Here is an 18,891-nt window from a genome sequence, read left to right as displayed (position 1 = left end):
GTTTACCTGCCATGTCCACAGGTTCGGCCGATCGTAACTCCCACTGGCTGCTGTTTGCCATCCCAGGTCAATGGGGGCTGCAGGAAGCTGCGGCCAGCACATCCCTGGGCCCGTGCCGCTTCCCACAGCCCCCATTGGCCTGGAGCAGCGAACCACGGCCAGTGGGAGCTGCAATTGGCTGAACCTGTGGATGCGGCAGGTAAACAAACCGGCCCGGCCCGCCAGGGGTCTTACCCTGGCAGGCTGCGTGCCGATCCCTGAGTTAGACCCTGGGCATATGGGGGAGACCCATCAGGCAGATATCTGGGAAAGAATTCTCTGTGATAACTCAGAGCCACCTTATCTAGTGTCCCATCTCTGGAAATGGGAGATATTTGCTAGTAATAGTCACAGATGGACCATATGCCTACCATCCCCTCCATAAACTTATCAAGCTCAGTCTTGAAACAATTTAGGGTTTTTGCTTCTACTCCCCTTGGAAGGCTGTTCCAAAATTTCACTCCTCTGATGGTTAGAAATTTTCATGTAATTTCAAGCCTAAACTTGTTGGAGGCCAGTTTATATCCATTTGTTTTTGCACCTGCTTCTTTGAAGTCAGAGTGTGGCAGGTCTTTCAGGTCTGGACCTTGTCCACCAGAAGTCATACGTGGCCCTTCCCCAAGGTATACTTCAGGTAGATTGTTTTGTCTTTGCCTATGTTGCATTTGTTGGAGTTTGCTGTTAGTCTGACCTCTTTGAGGGTCCAGAATATAGCAGCTTCAGGTGTCATCCCAGCTCTGGCTATAAATCAAGACATTGTCATGGAATGAGGTGACATAACTATTATGGGGATGGGTGAGTTGGTCCATTAGCCATTGAAATGTTGCTGGAGCATGAGATAAGTCAAACAGCATAGTCTGGAACTGATACAAGCCAAAGGGGTCAGCAAAGGCCATTTTTTCTTGAGCCTCTGGAATGGGTGGAATTTGCCAATATCCTTTGGTAAGATCCAAGGTGGTAATATATTTGGCTTCACTCAAGTGATCTGCTCGCTCATCAATGCACAGTATGAATTATGTGTTAAATTTTGATATGGCATTGACTTTTCTAAATTTGATGCAAAACTGGGTAGTTCCATCTGGCTTACAGACCAACATGATTGGAGTTCTCCAATCACTATTGGATTCCTCATTTACTCCAAGGTCCAGCATAGATTGTTAGTATTGCTTCGTGACCTCTCTCAACTTTTGGGGAAGCAGCTGTGCATTTTCCCTGACACAGTGTCCAGGCTCAGTTTGGGTATGGTGGGAGGTGAGGTGCGTTCACCTAGGCTGGGTAGAAAATACAGACACCTGCCAGAATTGTTGCCTATGGTGACATGAACACCTTTGCCTCAATAAAATTAACTGGAAATTGTTAGTTAGTTAGCAGAAGGGTCCTGTTATAGTGGTACAGTTATCAGGAGAAAAAGAGTGCAAATTTAGTATAGATATGTTGAGGAATAGCATAAAAAAGAGAAAGGCAAGCATTTCGGTTAAAAGAAAAGAAGAGCAGTAAGACAAACATAGCTAAGACATTTAATAATACAAATGAAACAGAAATAGAACTATGAAATATATAAAAACAGGGAGGAACAAGTAAAAACGAGAAATGTAGAGGGCAGGAAAAAAAGCATAGTAGAAAATGCTAATGAAGAGGGCTCAAGGAAATAAAAAAATTTCTACAAATACAGTATTCCACAAAAAAGATAAAATTAGAGGAATTAATAGGGTCTATTAAATAAATTTGAGGGTGGAATAATAGATGAAGAAGTACAAAGGAAGCTGAAGTAGTAAATAATACTTCTTTTATAATAAAAATTAAAGTTAATTATTGAGTTATCAAATTTAAATGAGCATTGAAGTGATCCAGAGCAAATTAGCAATAAAGAGATGGTACAGGAATATCTATTAAAATTAAACATACAAATCAGCAGGATAGAACAAAATATACCCAAGAGTGGCCTAACTCCGATGAAGTGAGCTGTAGCTCACGAAAGGTTATGCTCAGATAAATTGGTTAGTCTCTATGGTGCCACAAGTCCTCCTTTTCTTTTTGCTAAATAGAACTGTTAGCAATCACTTCTGATAAATGCTGGAAGACAGATTAGGCACCTGACAGGAGAAAAGCCAACATGGTTCCAATCTTCAAAAAGGGAGAACGGGGGAAGTATTGACCAGTTAATTTAACTCTGCTCTGTGTAAGATATTAGAACTGATCATAAGAAAATCTCAATGTAAACATTTGCCTTGCAATGGAGAGGAGATGCTGGCATGGAAGCATGTAGACTAATCAAACAGGTTTGGCCAAACAAATTTCAGCTGATGCCTTTAAAAATGTTTTCTTCTATGTAACATTGGGCAGCAATAATGAAGGAGGTATAACTTAACTTGATAGGAGTACATTTTTGATACAACACCACAAACTTATTGAGAAGTTGGAAACAGGCTGTATGGTTTGAACACATATTTGGGGAAATAAATTGTCCAAGAGTCAAGTAATTACTAGTCCAAATGTCGGAAGGTATCAAGTGGGGGTTTGCAGGGTTTTGATCTGAACAACAATATAAAATTCACATTAAATAAAATCGTATGAGGATATTAAAGTAGAAGGACAATGCTTAATTTGTAATGAATTAGGTGTCAGGGCTGAAGCATTTTTTTTACTTTCATAATGGCTGCAGCACGCCCCAAGGTGGTGGGGCTATGAACTGCGAAGCCTAGAGGTGCCAGGGCTCAGCTGTGGCAAGCCCTGGGCACAAATTAAACACTGTAGAAGGGAATGTAAGTACTCCAAAGGGGACTGATCAAAATTACAGAACAATCTAGCAATCTTAGAGAGATGGACAAATGAGAGAGAGAGAGATGTAATACAGGTGAACTTCCTGTGCTCCTGAGATTTTGTTATAGAGCCTTTCAAGCAAACTACAGCCTTCTATCTACCCCAGAGTCATCTCCTATCCTATATTTTAGAATAAGAAACATATTTTACATTGTCAGTTTCCTTTATTTTTATTTGGAAAGGGATCTTCAGATAGAATATTGAAGTGATATGTCAAAGTTAGTAGGACCCAAACTTAATCTACTTTATATCTGATTGCAGATTAAATTTCTGCAGCAAAACAAAGAGTTCAGCATTCTTTTTCTGTTAATAAACTCAAGCCAATAATACCAGCGTGAACAAGCAAAGTTCCCAGGCCACCCTCTACACAGCACACATATGCTGAGTTAACATCCAAATGCCCAGTCCCCTTTCTTGAGTTCTACTTTATTCCCAGTTGAAGAATAACACAATATAAACTGTAGCCTGAGCTTCCTCCTGAGTCATTTTTTTTTAAAGAGTTTCCCTCACTGCCCAGTCTCTCATTCCCCATAGAAGAACACGCAAACCCTTTTACGCCATAGATTGGATCTAATGAGATCCATCTGGACTAGCTGCTAGCCTATGTCAATAGAATAGCCCTGCCTTGCTCTTCAACACTGACATTCTATCAATGCTAGAAAACCAGTGCTAGTGAAAGAATGAAAAGTATCAAACTGGTCCTGTATATGATGTGCAGGAAATACAGTTTGGTTTTTAAAAAAAAATCCCACCAGATTTCATCGTTATGCTTCCCAGGAATTATATTAAGCAGTCTCCATGACTTTAAAAGATACTTGGTTCAGTGTCCCTTAAGGCAATAATGGGAGATGTTCTTAATGTGACTTTCTGAAAACCAGGGAAGATTTTGTACTGTGCCTTCAAAGGGCTTTAATCCAACTTTGGGCACTTTCAATTCTGGTAGCCTTCAATAGCCCTGAGTGCTGGTGCTGCTCAGAATCCCCACAGTGCCACATACTTTACCCTTCCACCCACTGCATGTGCCCTCCAGCCTTTGATGTCACCCCATGCCAGGTTTTGTGAGGGGACCTGTGTATAGCAACTTACAGCTGTCTTATCCAGTGCCAACACTGGGGGAATTCTCCCCCAAACTGGTATGGGGTTTTTATGGCAACATACAGGGGATGTAGTGGGGTGAAAATCTCACCCCATGTGTTCTCCAAGCTCCTACAAAAATTAGTAATAATTACGCAGATAAGTAGTGCCATAGCCCAATTCCACATAAACCTGTACGCACATGAGATATCTTTACTCAAACAATGTCCCACTGAAATCAGTGGCATTCCTCATGTGAGTAACTTTTAAACATCTATTGGGTTTTTAGCGGTCTAGTGCAGGGGACTTGCTCAAGACACTTTGCATCATGAAATCCCTTAACATTGGGCCGAAGTGGTACGGCGGACAATGCACAGGCTGTCTGCACTGGGGTGAACTTCACCCCATTGGCAGAATTAAATCAGTGAGAACTGGGCATGCAGAACTCCTGAAGGATCAGGGGTTTATAAAAATGATATTGTTACACAGACTTAAAAGAGTTCTGCCCAAAGGAAAAAAGTCAATAGTTCTGACTTTTGTTTTTTAAATTCTTTATAGTTTGTAATGCTGATTTTTTCCTATCAGTTTTCTTTTTTCATTTGGGAAATATCAAGGAGTTTTTGCATTTTGAGTGGAACAAAAATGTACTTTTGTTTAAATTTGAGCTAGGTTTAAGTTTAAGGCTAAAAATCTTTACTGTTTGTTTATGTTTAAATAAAATATAAAATTAATTCTAAAATGACACTGAATACAAAAGTCTGTCCATCACATATGGCTGGAATCACCAAAAGTCACAAGCCTCCATATTACAAAGTCCAACAGCAAGCTGCAATTTTTAATAAATAATATATAAGAATTAATAAAGAATATGACATTCTGTTGCACTTTGCATCTAAGGAACCCAAGTACATTTGTTTATGATCACTATGATTTACTGCTACATTTTCCTAAAGATGCTTTAATCTTTTGATATTAGCACTGCCTCACCCCTTCAGCACCTGATATCAGATATAGAGGAGGCAAGAAGGCTGGAAAATTAATGAATCAAGTGATTAAACTACAGACCAAACAAAACAAGAAAATGAAAATCTCCTGGAAGTGGTGACATTTGTTTAGAATATATGTCTAATGTTACTAACACAATCCCAATATACTGAAAGAGAAAATCATTAAAAGTTATAGATACTGGGACAAATTTTCTTGTGTTCCAAAACTTTTGCTCAGCTCAGCATGGGAGTGGCAGAGGACCTGTCAGGGGACCATTTTTGGCCTCAGCAACATATAGAGATCCTGACAGGCTCTAAATGCTAAATGGAACACACCCCAAAGGAAAATAGGCATAATAGCTTTCCCAGGCCCTTCCCAGGCCCTGTCATCATTTGGGCTAAAAGTGAGAGAGGGGAGGGTGGTAGGCTCTATGCCCAGAATCAGAACTTTTGCACCAGCAGGAAGTATCCCTAGGATTGGGGAATTCTCTGCTGAGCATCAGAGGCCAGTTTCCAGCACCTTTTTACCTCCTAAGTGGCACAAAGAGATAGGATCTGATTAGAGAATCCAGCTGAATGTCTGGTCTTCTAATTACTCCCTAGATATGAAGCTTCAGGTTCTTTGCACCTTTTCTACACACATATAATTACAGGCCTGGCTAGTAGAAAATCAGTTGCTTCTAATTTTTTCAAACTTTAGCTGATCAGGCTGAAAATGTCCATGTTTGCTCTGTTTCTTGAAACTTTCGTGGAAAATGGTTCATTCTCAAAAATCTGAGAAAGAGGTCAAAGGAAGTTTTTTTTGCTAATATTTAAAAAAAAAATCCAAGTGTTTTTTGTTTGTTTTTTAAAAGTTCTAATGCCTTCATGCTTTTGAGCAAGAACTTGATGTTTTGAAATGAGATAGCATAAGATATGTGACCCCAAGACTACCCATGTGAAAACCTATCTAGATTTGACAGGGTTGTAAGCCTCTGACTGTCACCATTTGCACAGGATCAGTACAGCTTGTTGCTAAAATCTCCAAACTTTTAAGCAGCCCTTAGCATGTCCAGCTTCCTCCATACTGACTACACTGAGCATGCACAGATCCTCTTAATTAGTAGGCACATAACTAGAGCCCTAGAGGAAGTGGGGAGTAGTGAATGCTGCTGCCTTAATAGCCACTTTGGCCTATGGAAAGGTGAACTGGATTAGGAGCCAAGATGAGACCATGAATTATAAATGTACCTCTCTTGATAATTAGTATTAATAATCCTGTGAACTTCACAGCCCTTATTATTGAGCACCATCTCCTACCTTGACCTTTGGAGGCAGTCCACAATCATTCACCCATTTTAGAAATTAGACAACTGAGATATTACAAAAGGTCACTTCTGGCAGAGCTGACAATAGGAACTGGGTCTGCAATATGGCAGACCAAAGACTCAACCATTTAGTCATACTGCCTCTCAGAATGAATACGTCAAATGTATGTGCTTGGCCGTACTGACTCACCATTAGACAATACTCCCCTCCAGAGTGAGGAATAAAACCCAGGATTCCTAACACTTCTTTGCTATCTAGCAAATCTAGATAATAAGATTCTGGGATTGTCACTCTGTGTGTGACTCTGAAGCCTATTATGTCTGTTGAACCAGCATACACAATAATCCTCAACACACAAAACTCCTCAATGTAGCACTCACCCCTCCAAATCTCACTCACCCATACAAATCTACACAGAATCCTCCAGCACAATCCCCTCTAGACACAAATCAACACAATCAATCACACAACACAAGCAGCAAACACAACAATCCAAGGACATATACCACCTGACTACAGCCCTTTCCTCCCCCCGCATTTACCACCCACACTGCACAATACAACTACTGACACATATCAACACAAACACCCACACAACAAACCCAAACACATATAACCCCTCACCACAGTGCATAGCTCTCATTTTACACAAACATATCAACAAAAGTTTAACAGTACAACACATAGACTCACTCACCCTCTTTCATACTTCCCATAAAACAATATACTTGAGTACCAAAACCATTTTGACTACTTGTACTTCGGTGCAACAGGCTGTCTTTCTCCCCCTTCAGTGCATAGTTTGCATATATTATAGCAGCCAACTAATGCTATCAGTTACTCTTTTATCTCATGTGATAAAGGCCTGTACTGTAGCTCTAAAGAACCTGGGTTCCAACCTTACAGGTGAGAGGTACCAGCATAATTCCACATAAAGGAATTTCTCATGGCTTTTTTGTGTTTGGTTTTTTTAAACCTAGGAAATTAAATACAAAATAGTAGGTTAAAAAAACATTATTAAGGTTGAAAGTCAAGCATTCAGAATTTTAGAAATTCCAGAATAAAGGCTGACCATTCACCCTTAATTTGCCCTTCATGCATTTGCATTATGATACAGTTTTTTATTACAGGATCTCATATTATTTGTTCTCCAAGATCCCGGTCTCATTCAGCATACAGGATGAGACAGAGGTTTGCAACAAGAGAAAGCATGTCATCTTGCATTTAAGTCACGGAACTGAGTTTTATCTCTGGTTCTGACACAAACTTCCTATGATGTTGGGCAATATTATCATAATACATACACACAAAGGGTATGAGAAAGTTGCACAGGCAACTGTTATGTCATTTACTAACTTTAGAGTGCTTGGAATTGCAATATTAACATTCTTTTAACTTTTTGTGTGTATGTCATAATATAAAATGTTTCACACAGGCACACACACATTCTGAATTTTCGAAACCTCTAGACGCACATCCAAGTGCAGCCTTTGAGGCTGACACATCTCTTGGCAGTGGGAAATCCCACAGTCCAATTGTGTTGGCCCTGAAACTAGTGCAGTTTCTATCAAGTCTCCCCAATAGCATATTTCTAGAGTTCCGATGAAGCTCTGAATCCTCTCTGATTTACTGTTTTCCTCTTCAAGGATAACATGGCAGGATAAGCTAACAACAGATTCTGCCAAGGAATTTCTAGCACCCACACTTAACTCGTAGGCAGCGTTAGATATATACTGTGCTAAAAAGAACAGAACCTATGCACTAAATCCTTCCCCTCCAAGAGCCCTTTGGGATTTGGACAGTGTATTTTCAGGGTCTTGAGACCCACTTCTCTTCCTTCTTCTCTTACCTGCTTCTGTTCTCTTCTCTCTAAAATGGTTGTTGAGAGAGTCCGTATTTTATAAAGTTGCTGTCCCCTTTCTCAGGTGACCAATCTGAGTTGCTTGCAGTCCCTCATTAGACAATCCACTGCTTGGTACAAGGCCACCTGGGAGAAAGGGTTTCTCTGGATGGTACTTAACTCATTGTCCATGGATGCTTCTATCTGAATAGGAGACCCTCCTGGTTAATGACCCGTAGTTGCTCTGCCCTGTTCACCCTCTGTCAATACCTCAAGATATCCCAGTCCAAGATGGAGGTAAAAAGGAAGGCACAGTACAATCATACATACATACAATCAAAATGGCACTCTTCAAAGTTGAATTTATAGTCTCATACAGATACAGACATATACTAAATCACCCTGGATGCTAAGGTCCCCTCATGGAGACAGAGTACAGCAGAAGCATATGGGAGGGTGATCAAGAGGAGCCCAGTTGCTTATAGAACTAACCTATCAGGGTGGAGTAGGGACATCAAGAGCCGGGGAGAGAGACAGTTTGCCACAGAGTGGGTACTTACTTTTCCACAGATCTCAGTCATCCATTGAATTAGAAGGCCATTCTCCTTGTATCCTTTCCAAACTACTCTAATCCCAAGGAAGCAGCCTGACCTTTTGTTCCATATCCACACGTTTTACTTCAGGAAAGACAACTATCACCCTGATATATGTCAAAGAAATTCCTAGGTAATGAATGAATAAGAACCACTATAGGCTTTCACGGTTGGTTTATAGAAAGTTCTATTATTTAACAAAGTATTTTTATCTTTCAGAGACAGACCTTCTCATGTTTTTATTTATGACAAGGTTGTAATATACTTGTGATTTAATATATCTTCTCTTATGTGATTCATTAGCAATTTAACTCAACACATGGTCACACACACTGAGCAGATCAGAAGACAGAAATTAGAAGTATTGTTTGCCTAAGAAAATAATCTAGACGAATGAAGAAAGATGTACGAAAAGTGTTATACCACATCAAAGAGTGAAAACACTATTGGAGAGAGGCTATTTAAATATTACATAAATGTCTAGAATTGGTGTAAAAGCTGCACAGCAGATATGATGGAATGTTTTTATCCTAATCAGTTCAGTCTCCAATTATGTATTCTACACTCCTGCTAAAATGCCCATTTTCAGGAGGTTGGGTATTTCACTTGATTTTTTCTCTCCAATAAACTACAGATATTACTTTCCACTAGTTACTAACCAGAATTTAGAAGTTTCAAGTACAGTTTAAATGCTTGCAAATTATTTAAAAAATTGTTTTAAAACATGACTTTTATAAACTATTTGAATCTCAGTTTTCTATAACTGCCTATTCTGGATGATTTCTGTGTTCTTTTAATTAATTAATTGATGCTACTGAGCATCATGATTTCAGAAAAAGTTCTATTCAAGGACAAATTTTCAAGTAGCCTCAGGAAATGGGTGTACAAAATGTAAGAATAACATATATAAGCTACCCCTAAATCACAGGTGGGTTGCAAAGTATGAGACTGAAAGACAAGTGCTTCCCATTAGCTCAGAATTAATCCCACTTATACAGGGACAAATTAAAGCTAAGCAGAGCACAGATCCAGAAAAACACCACCAGTCACAGACTCTTTCTCCCAGTTTCACACAATGTTTCCTTCTTCTGTTGCTGAGATCATGGTCTTATTCGTCAAAGAATCAACCCACACAGTCTATCCCAGTTAAATGGTCAGTCAAAGCAAACAACTGTGCTGTCCCAATGCCTCCTGATCTGATTCTAGCTCTCAGACTCCAGATCCCCAAGGATTTTGTCTTAATGGATGCCTGCATTTATACAGTACCTTTTGTCATAAAGGATCTCTAAGAAACAGCTTGCTATCACCCCACCACTCACCACACACACACACACACACACATATACACCCTCACCCCACTCTCTGGCAAACACACACATGCTTAACTTTAAAAATAATCATATGCATAAATATTTTTAAGTTTGGGGTCTATATGTGCATACAAGAAGAACTGTAGCCAAATATGGGGTTAGAATTACTATAAATTGTCTAGATCTTTTTTAACATTCCATTGTTGGGACCTTTCCTTTACATGTCATCCAAAAGATGGCCCTTACATCCAATAACCCCTAACATGATACTGGGCAGGTAGACCAGTCAGTCTCAGAGAAAAACGTGGGACTTACATAAATGCTAGCATCACTTCCTACTGCACCCTGGCTTTCCTTGGAAGTCTCCCTGTAGGAGTGTGGCAGGAGCAGAGTGTCCTTGTGGACCTTCTGCGCAGCCTGTTGTCAACACAGGTCTCCCTGGGTGGGAAGAATTCTCTATTTCTATTGTCCAGTGCGGTGGGCTCTGCCCCAACAGCTAATTGTCCCTTCAGTATTATCTCCTTGTGGGTGTGGTTGAGGGGCTCTGCTGCAAAAATGTTCTACAACAGAGTTTCTCAAACTGGGGTCCGCGGTACTCCAGGGGGTCCACGAGCCCTGCTGATCAACTCCTCCCCTCTCTCCCTCAACTTCTCCCCCTCCCTCCCAGCACTTCCTGCACACCAGGGAACAGCTGTTCCATGGCATGCAGGAGGTACTGGGAGGAGGGGGAGCAACAGGGACATGGTTCGCTTGGAGTAGGGGGCAGAATCACATCCAGGGCCACCAGCCTCACTGATCAACTCCTCCCTCTCCCTCCCAGTGCTTCCTGGATGCCGCTGAACACCTGTTCCCCGGCATGCAGGAGGCACTGGGAGGAAGGGGGAGGAGCGGTGATGGGGCACACTCAGGGGAGGGGACAGAAAGAGGCAGGGAAGAGGAGGGGCAGGGGTTGGGCCTTGGGGGAAAGGGTGGAGTCTGGGTGAGGCCTGGGGCTGAGCGGGGGGTTGGGAGTCTGAAAATTTTAAATCAAAATAGAGGTGCTTAGGTTTCTAAAGTTTGAGAACTGCTGTTTTACAACAAAAAGCAAATGTAACTCAGTACTAGGCCATCCCCCTGTCTTCTGTGGGAGGGGAAGCATTCCTGGCCTTTTCTTTGGGCTTGATTCCCAGTCTCTGATTTGAGTATTGCTCATTCCTTGGGATCTAGCTATTCCTCCACTGTGGTTGCTCAGGCTAGCAGGCCTCTCTCCACAACTCTGCAAGCAAAGTTCCTTTCCTTTCAAAGTTCCTTCCTTTCCGAAACAGTTTGCAAGCAAAGTTCCTTTTAGGCAGAAAGGTAGAGCTCCTTCTGGACAGAATGGACCAGGTTCTCGCTTTTTATTTCCCTTCAAATAAAGGCTTGGCATTGACTGCAGGTATAGCAAGGCAGGGCTAGTAGAGAGCAAGGGCTCTCCTTAACCTCTTCTCTGCTGGTATAGGGCCTCTCTCCCCATCACTCTCCCATACAAGTATTGACTATGGCTCATCCTGTTTAGCTTAAGAGATCACAGCCCTAGCTAGTACTCATGTATAGTCACACAAGAGTATTGGACACTTATGGCTTGTCTACACAAACAACTAGACTGCGGTGAGCTGGGGTGTGAATCTATTCTGCACTTGTCTGCCACAATCTAATGGTCATTGTGCACCCTGCTGCCATACACGAACCGTTCATTAGAACGCTTTGATCTAGCCCTTTTGAAACAGGATTAGCTCAAAGTGTATTCATACATAAGAACATAAGGACATTATAGTGCCCTTCTGCTCTATCTTACCAGTTCACACCTGAGTATTAAAAAAGATTGTTTCTATACAGCTGTGGCCTATGCACAACTAAAGGAAGAGAAGAACTGGCAATAGGAAATATCATTTGGAATGAATGAAAGAGACAGGCTTCCAGGGACTCGAGACAGAAGAGAATGAAAGAAAACTGCATAACTTCACATAGTACACAATGGTAGAGTAAGGAGATTGTCTTTTTTTTTAAGCAATCATAATGATTTTGTTTTAGGGCACGGACCCACAATATATTTATTTAGCAAAATTAATATACTCAAGTATTGGGATAGCTCAGTGGTTTGAGCATTGGCCTGCTAAACCCAGGGTTGTGAGTTCAATCTTGGAGGGGGCCATTTAGGGATCTGGGGTAAAAATTGGGGATTGATCCTGCTTTGAGCAGGGGGTTGGACTAGATGACCTCCTGAGGTCCCTTCCAACCCTGATATTCTATGATAAGTTTATAGCTATCCATCTCCCTCATGACCTGTGAGACTATTTATGTCTGAAACGTTCTCACTTTCCAAAAACAACCTTTAACATGTTCTCTTGCTGCTATATCAAAGTTGTCGGGGAACTGGCTTTTACCAAGAACATGCATGCAGCGTGAGGTATCAGCATTTTTATCAGAATGGCAGAATGGTAGCCTGATTCTGTTTCTTTTTTTTTTTTTTTTTACGAGGCTAGGTGGTTAGCCATGTTATCAATCCTCCCCACTTTATCCAGGCTCGGGACCAACAGCCCCATCAAAATGCAGAAGCAGCAGCAAATAAGAGAGGACTGGAAGAAACTAGTTTCCGCCCTGAGTGCCAACACTAGCCCAAAGCAGATATAAGAATAATAATAAAAACGACTATATTTTATATATGCAGTGTAGTTGTTGCCGCGTTGGTCCCAGGATATTAGAGAGAGAAGGTGTGTGAGGTAATATCTTCTGTTGGTGAGAGAGCTTCTCTGTTGGTAAAATATATTACCTCACCAACCTTGTCTCTCATATTTTATATAGACATGCACACACATGTACACATACAGAGTCAGAAGCATGTATAAAAAGAATGTAAGCAGAATAAACTCGAAAGATAATTAATTACATGTCTGAAAGCAGCTAATGAGACGAATCCAAGTACACAGCGTGCTAATGAAAGTTAGCAGCTAGGAGAAAATGCATCGGGGTTGCCAGAATGAAACAGAAAATACATTCCATCTAGAGCTTATGGCATTGTTGTATGTATACATTTGCTGAGGCAGCACTGAGGCAAAGCTTCAGCAGCTCTGTCTGCAATAACTGTAGTCAAAATTTTAATTGCACTCTTGCTATTTGGCTACATTATCAACCATAAAAGCCCTATTATTTTTTTCGCACTGAATAATTTAGTTTTCAGAGTAAGTACAGATGATAACTGTATGCACACGTGTAGTCCTCGCCATTTAAAAGTAAACATTTACGACCAATTACCACACAATGCAATCTGAAATATCACCGTCTCTTCTAAGGTTAGGAAAATACTGAGCAATATCATACACTGAAGTGTGGTATCTAATACTGTAGTAAATGCTGATTTTTTAAAATAAGACCAGTTTTATACATTCTAGAAGTAAACAGACCTAATTGTCTCTCTTCATTATGTTTTTTTCTTAAATGAAGGCCTGGAAGTTCAGTTTAAATGATGAGAGTATAGACTTCCAAATTTAGTATTCAAATAAAAAGACAAAGTTTGGTTTATATTCACTTACAATGTTGTAAGTTAACATCTTAAACATTGGAGTTTATTATACATGCTTTATTGCACTGCAGCTCAATGGCGGCTTGATCATAATTTTCATATTGGCTTGATGATCCTTTACAGCTGCAACTTTTGCCTTGACTTGCTGTAATCTCTCACTAGTTTTTTGAGAAACAATGGAACCCAGAATCACGTTTTCTGCTAAGTTTTCTTTTTGTAACATCAATTTCCTGGAGAAAAATAAAGGAAGAGACTTCAGTCTTATTCATACAACTTGCAGCCATGGTTTACCAGTCACAGATCAGCTGAGCAAATTTCCTGATAAAAGTCTTGTCTCTAAAAGTTAGACTCTTTCATACATATATGCCCTTGGCTTCTTCTTTATATTTTACAACTGTGTCTAGCTTCTTTTTTCTCCAATTAAGCTAGATTAATTAAATTCATTTTAATGAAAATTTCTGATAGATTTGGAATTTGACGTACGATTCCAGTGGTTCTCAAACTGGGGGTCGGGACCCCTCTGGGGGTTGTAAGGTTATTACATGGGGGGTCACGAGCTGTCAGCCTCCACCCCAAACCCCGCTTGCCTCCAGCATTTATAATAGTGTTAAATATATTAAAATGTGTTTTTAATTTATAACGGGGGGGTCACACTCAAAGGCTTGCTATGTGAAAGGGGTCACCAGTACAAAAGTTTGAGAACTACTGTACGACAACCATGCTCCTCTTCTTTCGCCTCCTTTCCCATAGTAATTAATGTATATAGAATTTAGACAGGCCGTAGGAATAATTTTTGCTTCTGTAGGCTGAAGTTTGTCTGCAGTGCAGAGGACTATCACAAGGCCCACTGCACCAGGGGTTCTCAACCAGGAGTATGTACACCCTAGAGGATCTTCCAGGAAGTACATCAATTCACCTAGATACTTGCCTTGTTTTACAGCAGGCTATATAAAAAGCACTAGCAAAGTTAGTACAAACTAAGATTTCACACAGATAATGACTTGTTTATACTGTTCTATATACTATATCGGGGTTCTCAAACTGGGTCACAGTCCCAAAGTGGGTCGCAAGTTCGTTTTTATGGGGTCTCCAGGGCCGGAGTTAGATGTGCTGGGACCCAGGGCAGAAAGCTGAAGCCTGAGCTCTGCCACCTGGGCTGAAGCCAAAGCCCGAGCAACTTAGCTTTGCAGGGCTCCCTGTGGCATGGGGCCCTGGGGAATTGCCCTGTCGGCCACCCCCTAATTCTGGCCCAGAGAGTAGGAATAGACTCAGTGTGGAGAAAAACTTAATGGTTGCTGTCACTTCACTGCCTCCCAGTATGGCAGGGCTCACAAGTGAAAAACAGGCTCAAGTATATTTATTATATGGTAGAAATGAGAAAATAAGCAACTTTTTAGTAATAGTGTGCTGTGACACTTTTGTATTTTTATGTCTGATTTTGTAAGCAAGTAGTCTTTAAGTGAGCTGAAAGGGGTACAGTAGGTTGAGAACCACTGCTCTGCACGACTTAAATTCTGCACAGGAGCAAAGACACCACAGAGGGGGCTGTGCACAGGGCTGAGAGCCATGGAGAGGGTCTCTGTGCCAATTCCACAGGCTAATACAGAATGCTATGACATTGGTAGGCCAGGAATGGTGCCACAGGATTCACACTTACAAACAGTCCCAGCACTGAACACCATGAGCACAAAGTGGCTGCGACTAACTCTTCCAGGCCATAGGAACAGTAACCACAAAGACTGCAATAGCCATCACTCACTAGCTGCAAATTATGAATTTTACCTTCTTAAACCTTACTGCACTCCACTTGCACAGAGCACCTTTATTTGGATTCCATGCCAGTGGAGGGATTCTGCTATCAGTGAAGTTAAAAAGACACTCAAAAAGAGTAGGTATTGTCCTGTTTATGAGGAATCCTCATGGTCAAACTATCAAAACTTGCACTTATTTAGAATGTTGCATTATGCTCTAGTTTTTAAACGTGATTAAGCAGTATAGCTGTGGTTAAAAGTCTCCAACTATCTCTATTATCAACCCAATTTATGTGGTTTATAATTTGACCATTGTACATTTCATCCAACTGAACATCAGTAGACAACTTAGCTTCCAAAAGAGGCCAGTATAGTTTTAAGGAAATGTATAAAATAAATCAATTAAGCCTCTAGGTATGGTGCATAAAGTAGGGTTCCCCAGTCCACACACAATGTAGATCTTTTTTTTTTCACCTCTGTACAGAAAAAACATTCCACCCAAAACAAACAAAAACCCCAAATCCAATCTAAAAAACAACATAATTACTTTTCTTTGAAGAAGTGCACACATGCTGGCATTAATTTAGGGCCCAATCCTGAAATCCTTACTTAGGCAAAATTCCCTTTGAAAGCAATGGGAGTTTTGCCTATACAAATCTTGAACAGAGAATTTATAACAAGGGCATAAAGGGGAAAGCATGCTCAATCGTCCTTCAATTCCTTCACCAATACAGAATCTAGATGGCATAGGGCTACCCAGTAGCAAGGAAAGAGTCGTGGAATCTTTGGACTGATTCCAAGAGTCTGAAGAGTCTGGAATGTGGACAACATTTCTTGAAGAACCACAGTTACTTTATGAGGCCACATCCAAAAGCCTGAGACATACTCTTCCAGATGTTTCTGGATAAGCATGTAAGCTGCTGATGAAACCGATGAAGTGGGTTTTAGCCCACAAAAGCTTATGCCCAAATAAATTTGTTAGTCTCTAAGGTGCCAAAAGTACTCCTCATTTTTCTACCGTGGTCTTGAATCTTTCCTGTGGTAGATAAGCCCTTGCTGGTGTGGAATTTAGCACTGCCCCATGAACTGTTCTCTGCGTTGGCAACAGTGTGGTCCTGAGACTCAGAGTAGTGGAAAGATGTGGAATTAGGTGACCTGAACAGTTCACCTGCCGTGGTGATTTTCCTCAAATGAGTTAATCGTTAATGTACAGATATACCTGGATCCCTTGTCTCCTTCTGTGAGCCACCACAACTGCCAATCACTTGGTGAACACCTTTGGTGCTGATGAAAGACAAAGAGCAAAACTCTCTACTGGTAGATGCTCCCACTTGGAATCTCAGGTATTTTCTGTGTGTCAGTTGAACTGATATGTAAAGTAAGTGTCTTGTAAAACAGTGAGCTAGGAAGCAGGGATAGGGATTTGGGAATTTAATAATTGGATTATAGAGGCCAACCTTATCATCCTGCATTTGAAATGACAGATGAAACTGTTGCAGGGTGGATTGATTTAAATCAGTGATTTAAATAATCAATTTTAATCATGGCTTAAATCAGCAAGCAGGAAACCTTGATATAAATAATCAATTTTAATCTTGTTTTGCATTTGTACTTTTTAGTTATTTCCTAAAGAAAGGTTGATTCTCACTGGTTGGTAACCTTTAAAACATGTTGATTTGCAATTCAAAATAGCATTTATACTATATTTGGTGCTTCTTTTTGTTAAAGCATACATTATATCTATCTATACTATTTATTTAAGCAATAAGATGACAATTTACATTTATTCACTTTCTTAATTTTTACATTTCTAATATGTTAGAAAATGGTCAGTGATGCATTTGTCATTTGCTAATGAGCATTAATTTTTCTTGTGATTTGTGTCAAGCTCTATTTTGATGGAAATTAGAATTTAGTTAAAAATGAACCAAAACAGAATTTTAAAATGGTATTTTTATTATTTAGGTAGCTGGGGCCAGAGAGGTAGATACCAAGGTATGTGCTGTCTCCAAGATTTAGCACTAGTTAGGGGTAAAAGGCTGGGGCCAGAGAGGTAGATACCAAGGTATGTGCTCTCTCCAAGATTTCATAGGTCTGTGACTATTTATTATTATTTAACTATGCTGGATACATAAGAAAAAAAGTTTAACAAAAAGGTTATCAAAACAAAATTATTTTTTTTAAACAAAGGAAGTATTATCTGTAGTTAGTGACCTGAACTCACTGTTTCCAGGTACCATATCCTTCAAGAGTTTAAAATGAGTAGATCTCATCCTCTCACGCTTTAGGTTTTTAATTCAGAGATTGGAAAAGAAAAACAAGCATTCCTGCTTTCTCAATTCCCAGTTGGTTTCTTAACTCTGCATGTACTAGTCATTGAACTGAGCTTACTAAATAAACTCAAATAAAGAAAATATTCTCTCTGTACCTGTAGTAGAGGCCTCTGCTGTCAAAAGGTGGTTTTGCACTTTAACAAACTCTGGTTTTAGGTGCTTACCTATTGACCTCCACTAGTTTGGAGGTTTGACTTTCTTTAAAATTTGACAACAAACATGGACTGCTTGATATGATTTTTAAATTAACTTAAATAATTGTAATCAATTATAATATGTTTAGTCTTTGACATAGGTTGTCATAATTTCAGTTAATTTTCAATAAGTTTATTTTATTTTTTAAAACTATGTATTTTCAATAAAAAATCAAATTTAAATAAAAAAAACCCAAACCATTGATTTTTTTCTACTTTGACTTGTTGAGAAATCTCAAATGGAGGACTAGATTCCAGATCTCTTTCTTCTTCCAAGTTAGAAAATAAGGAAAGTAAAGCCCCATCCCTCTGAACTCCAGGGGCACATCTTCCACTACTCCAAGATTTAGAAGAGAGTCCACTACTTGTCTTAACATCTCATGAGAGGGATCCTTAAAGAGGGACAAGGAAGGGGTTGGACTAGGAAGGGACGGGGATTGAATGGAATACCCTACACTGACAATCTCTAAAATGGTGTGGTTTGAGGTAATTCCATTCCAGGCCTCTCAACAATAAAACAGTGGTTGCCTAAGAAGGGTGGATGTGGTGGGAAAAACTATATAATGTTCAAAGGTTATTTATGGCTTTGATGCCATAAAATTTGCTATTATGAAATGAACACAGTGTGCAGTAGAGGAGGAAAAGGTAGAAGGCCTTCTGCATTGCCCTTCTTCCTTGGCAGCTCAGATCCTAATCCAGTGAGGAAGAGGAGATATTTGTTGGGATCAAGAACTTTTCCTCAGCAGGTGTTCTTCATCACTTTCCTGTTCTTCATGTGGTATAGTGAGAGCTGTAGCAGCTTCTCCTCTTGAGCAACTCTACGAAGTTTCATAAAAGAAGGAGATTTAGCACTAGTTAGGGGTAAAAGGCTGGGGCCAGAGAGGTAGATACCAAGGTATGTTCTCTCTCCAAGATTTCATAGGTCTGTGACTATAGTGACAGCTCTTAGATTCCCTGTCAGATCAGTAGGGGTCATACAAATGGGAACAAGATGAGCAGGTGGAGGATACCTCCTTACTATATTCAGAAGGGTAGAAAGAAAATGAGTACTCCTCCTCTAATGGCGGCTTTACCCTATTCAGAATTCTAGGGTGAGCTTAAGTTT

General features: G+C 40.2%; 1 protein-coding gene across 5 annotated transcripts in view; it reads right to left on the bottom strand.

Annotated features, from left to right (window-relative positions):
* LRRIQ3 (leucine rich repeats and IQ motif containing 3) overlaps window positions 1-18,891 on the bottom strand; it is a 122,666-nt gene that overhangs the window by 20,339 nt on the left and 83,436 nt on the right. For 4 of the 5 annotated variants that reach the window (XM_048862620.2, XM_048862619.2, XM_048862617.2 and 1 more), the window contains one exon: window positions 1,833-13,738. The exons of the other annotated variant lie outside the window; for it this stretch is intronic. In XM_048862620.2, the coding sequence (XP_048718577.2) occupies window positions 13,555-13,738 (184 nt within the window). In that variant the 3' untranslated portion in view covers window positions 1,833-13,554. Of the gene's footprint in view, window positions 1-1,832; window positions 13,739-18,891 lie in introns of those variants that run through there. 5 annotated transcript variants of the gene reach the window in all.

The sequence above is a fragment of the Caretta caretta genome, chromosome 8 (genome assembly GCF_965140235.1).
Source record: "Caretta caretta isolate rCarCar2 chromosome 8, rCarCar1.hap1, whole genome shotgun sequence".
NCBI lineage: Eukaryota > Metazoa > Chordata > Testudines > Cheloniidae > Caretta > Caretta caretta.
The sequence above is the reverse complement of the archived record's forward strand: the minus strand, read 5'-3'. Positions and strand labels throughout refer to the sequence as shown.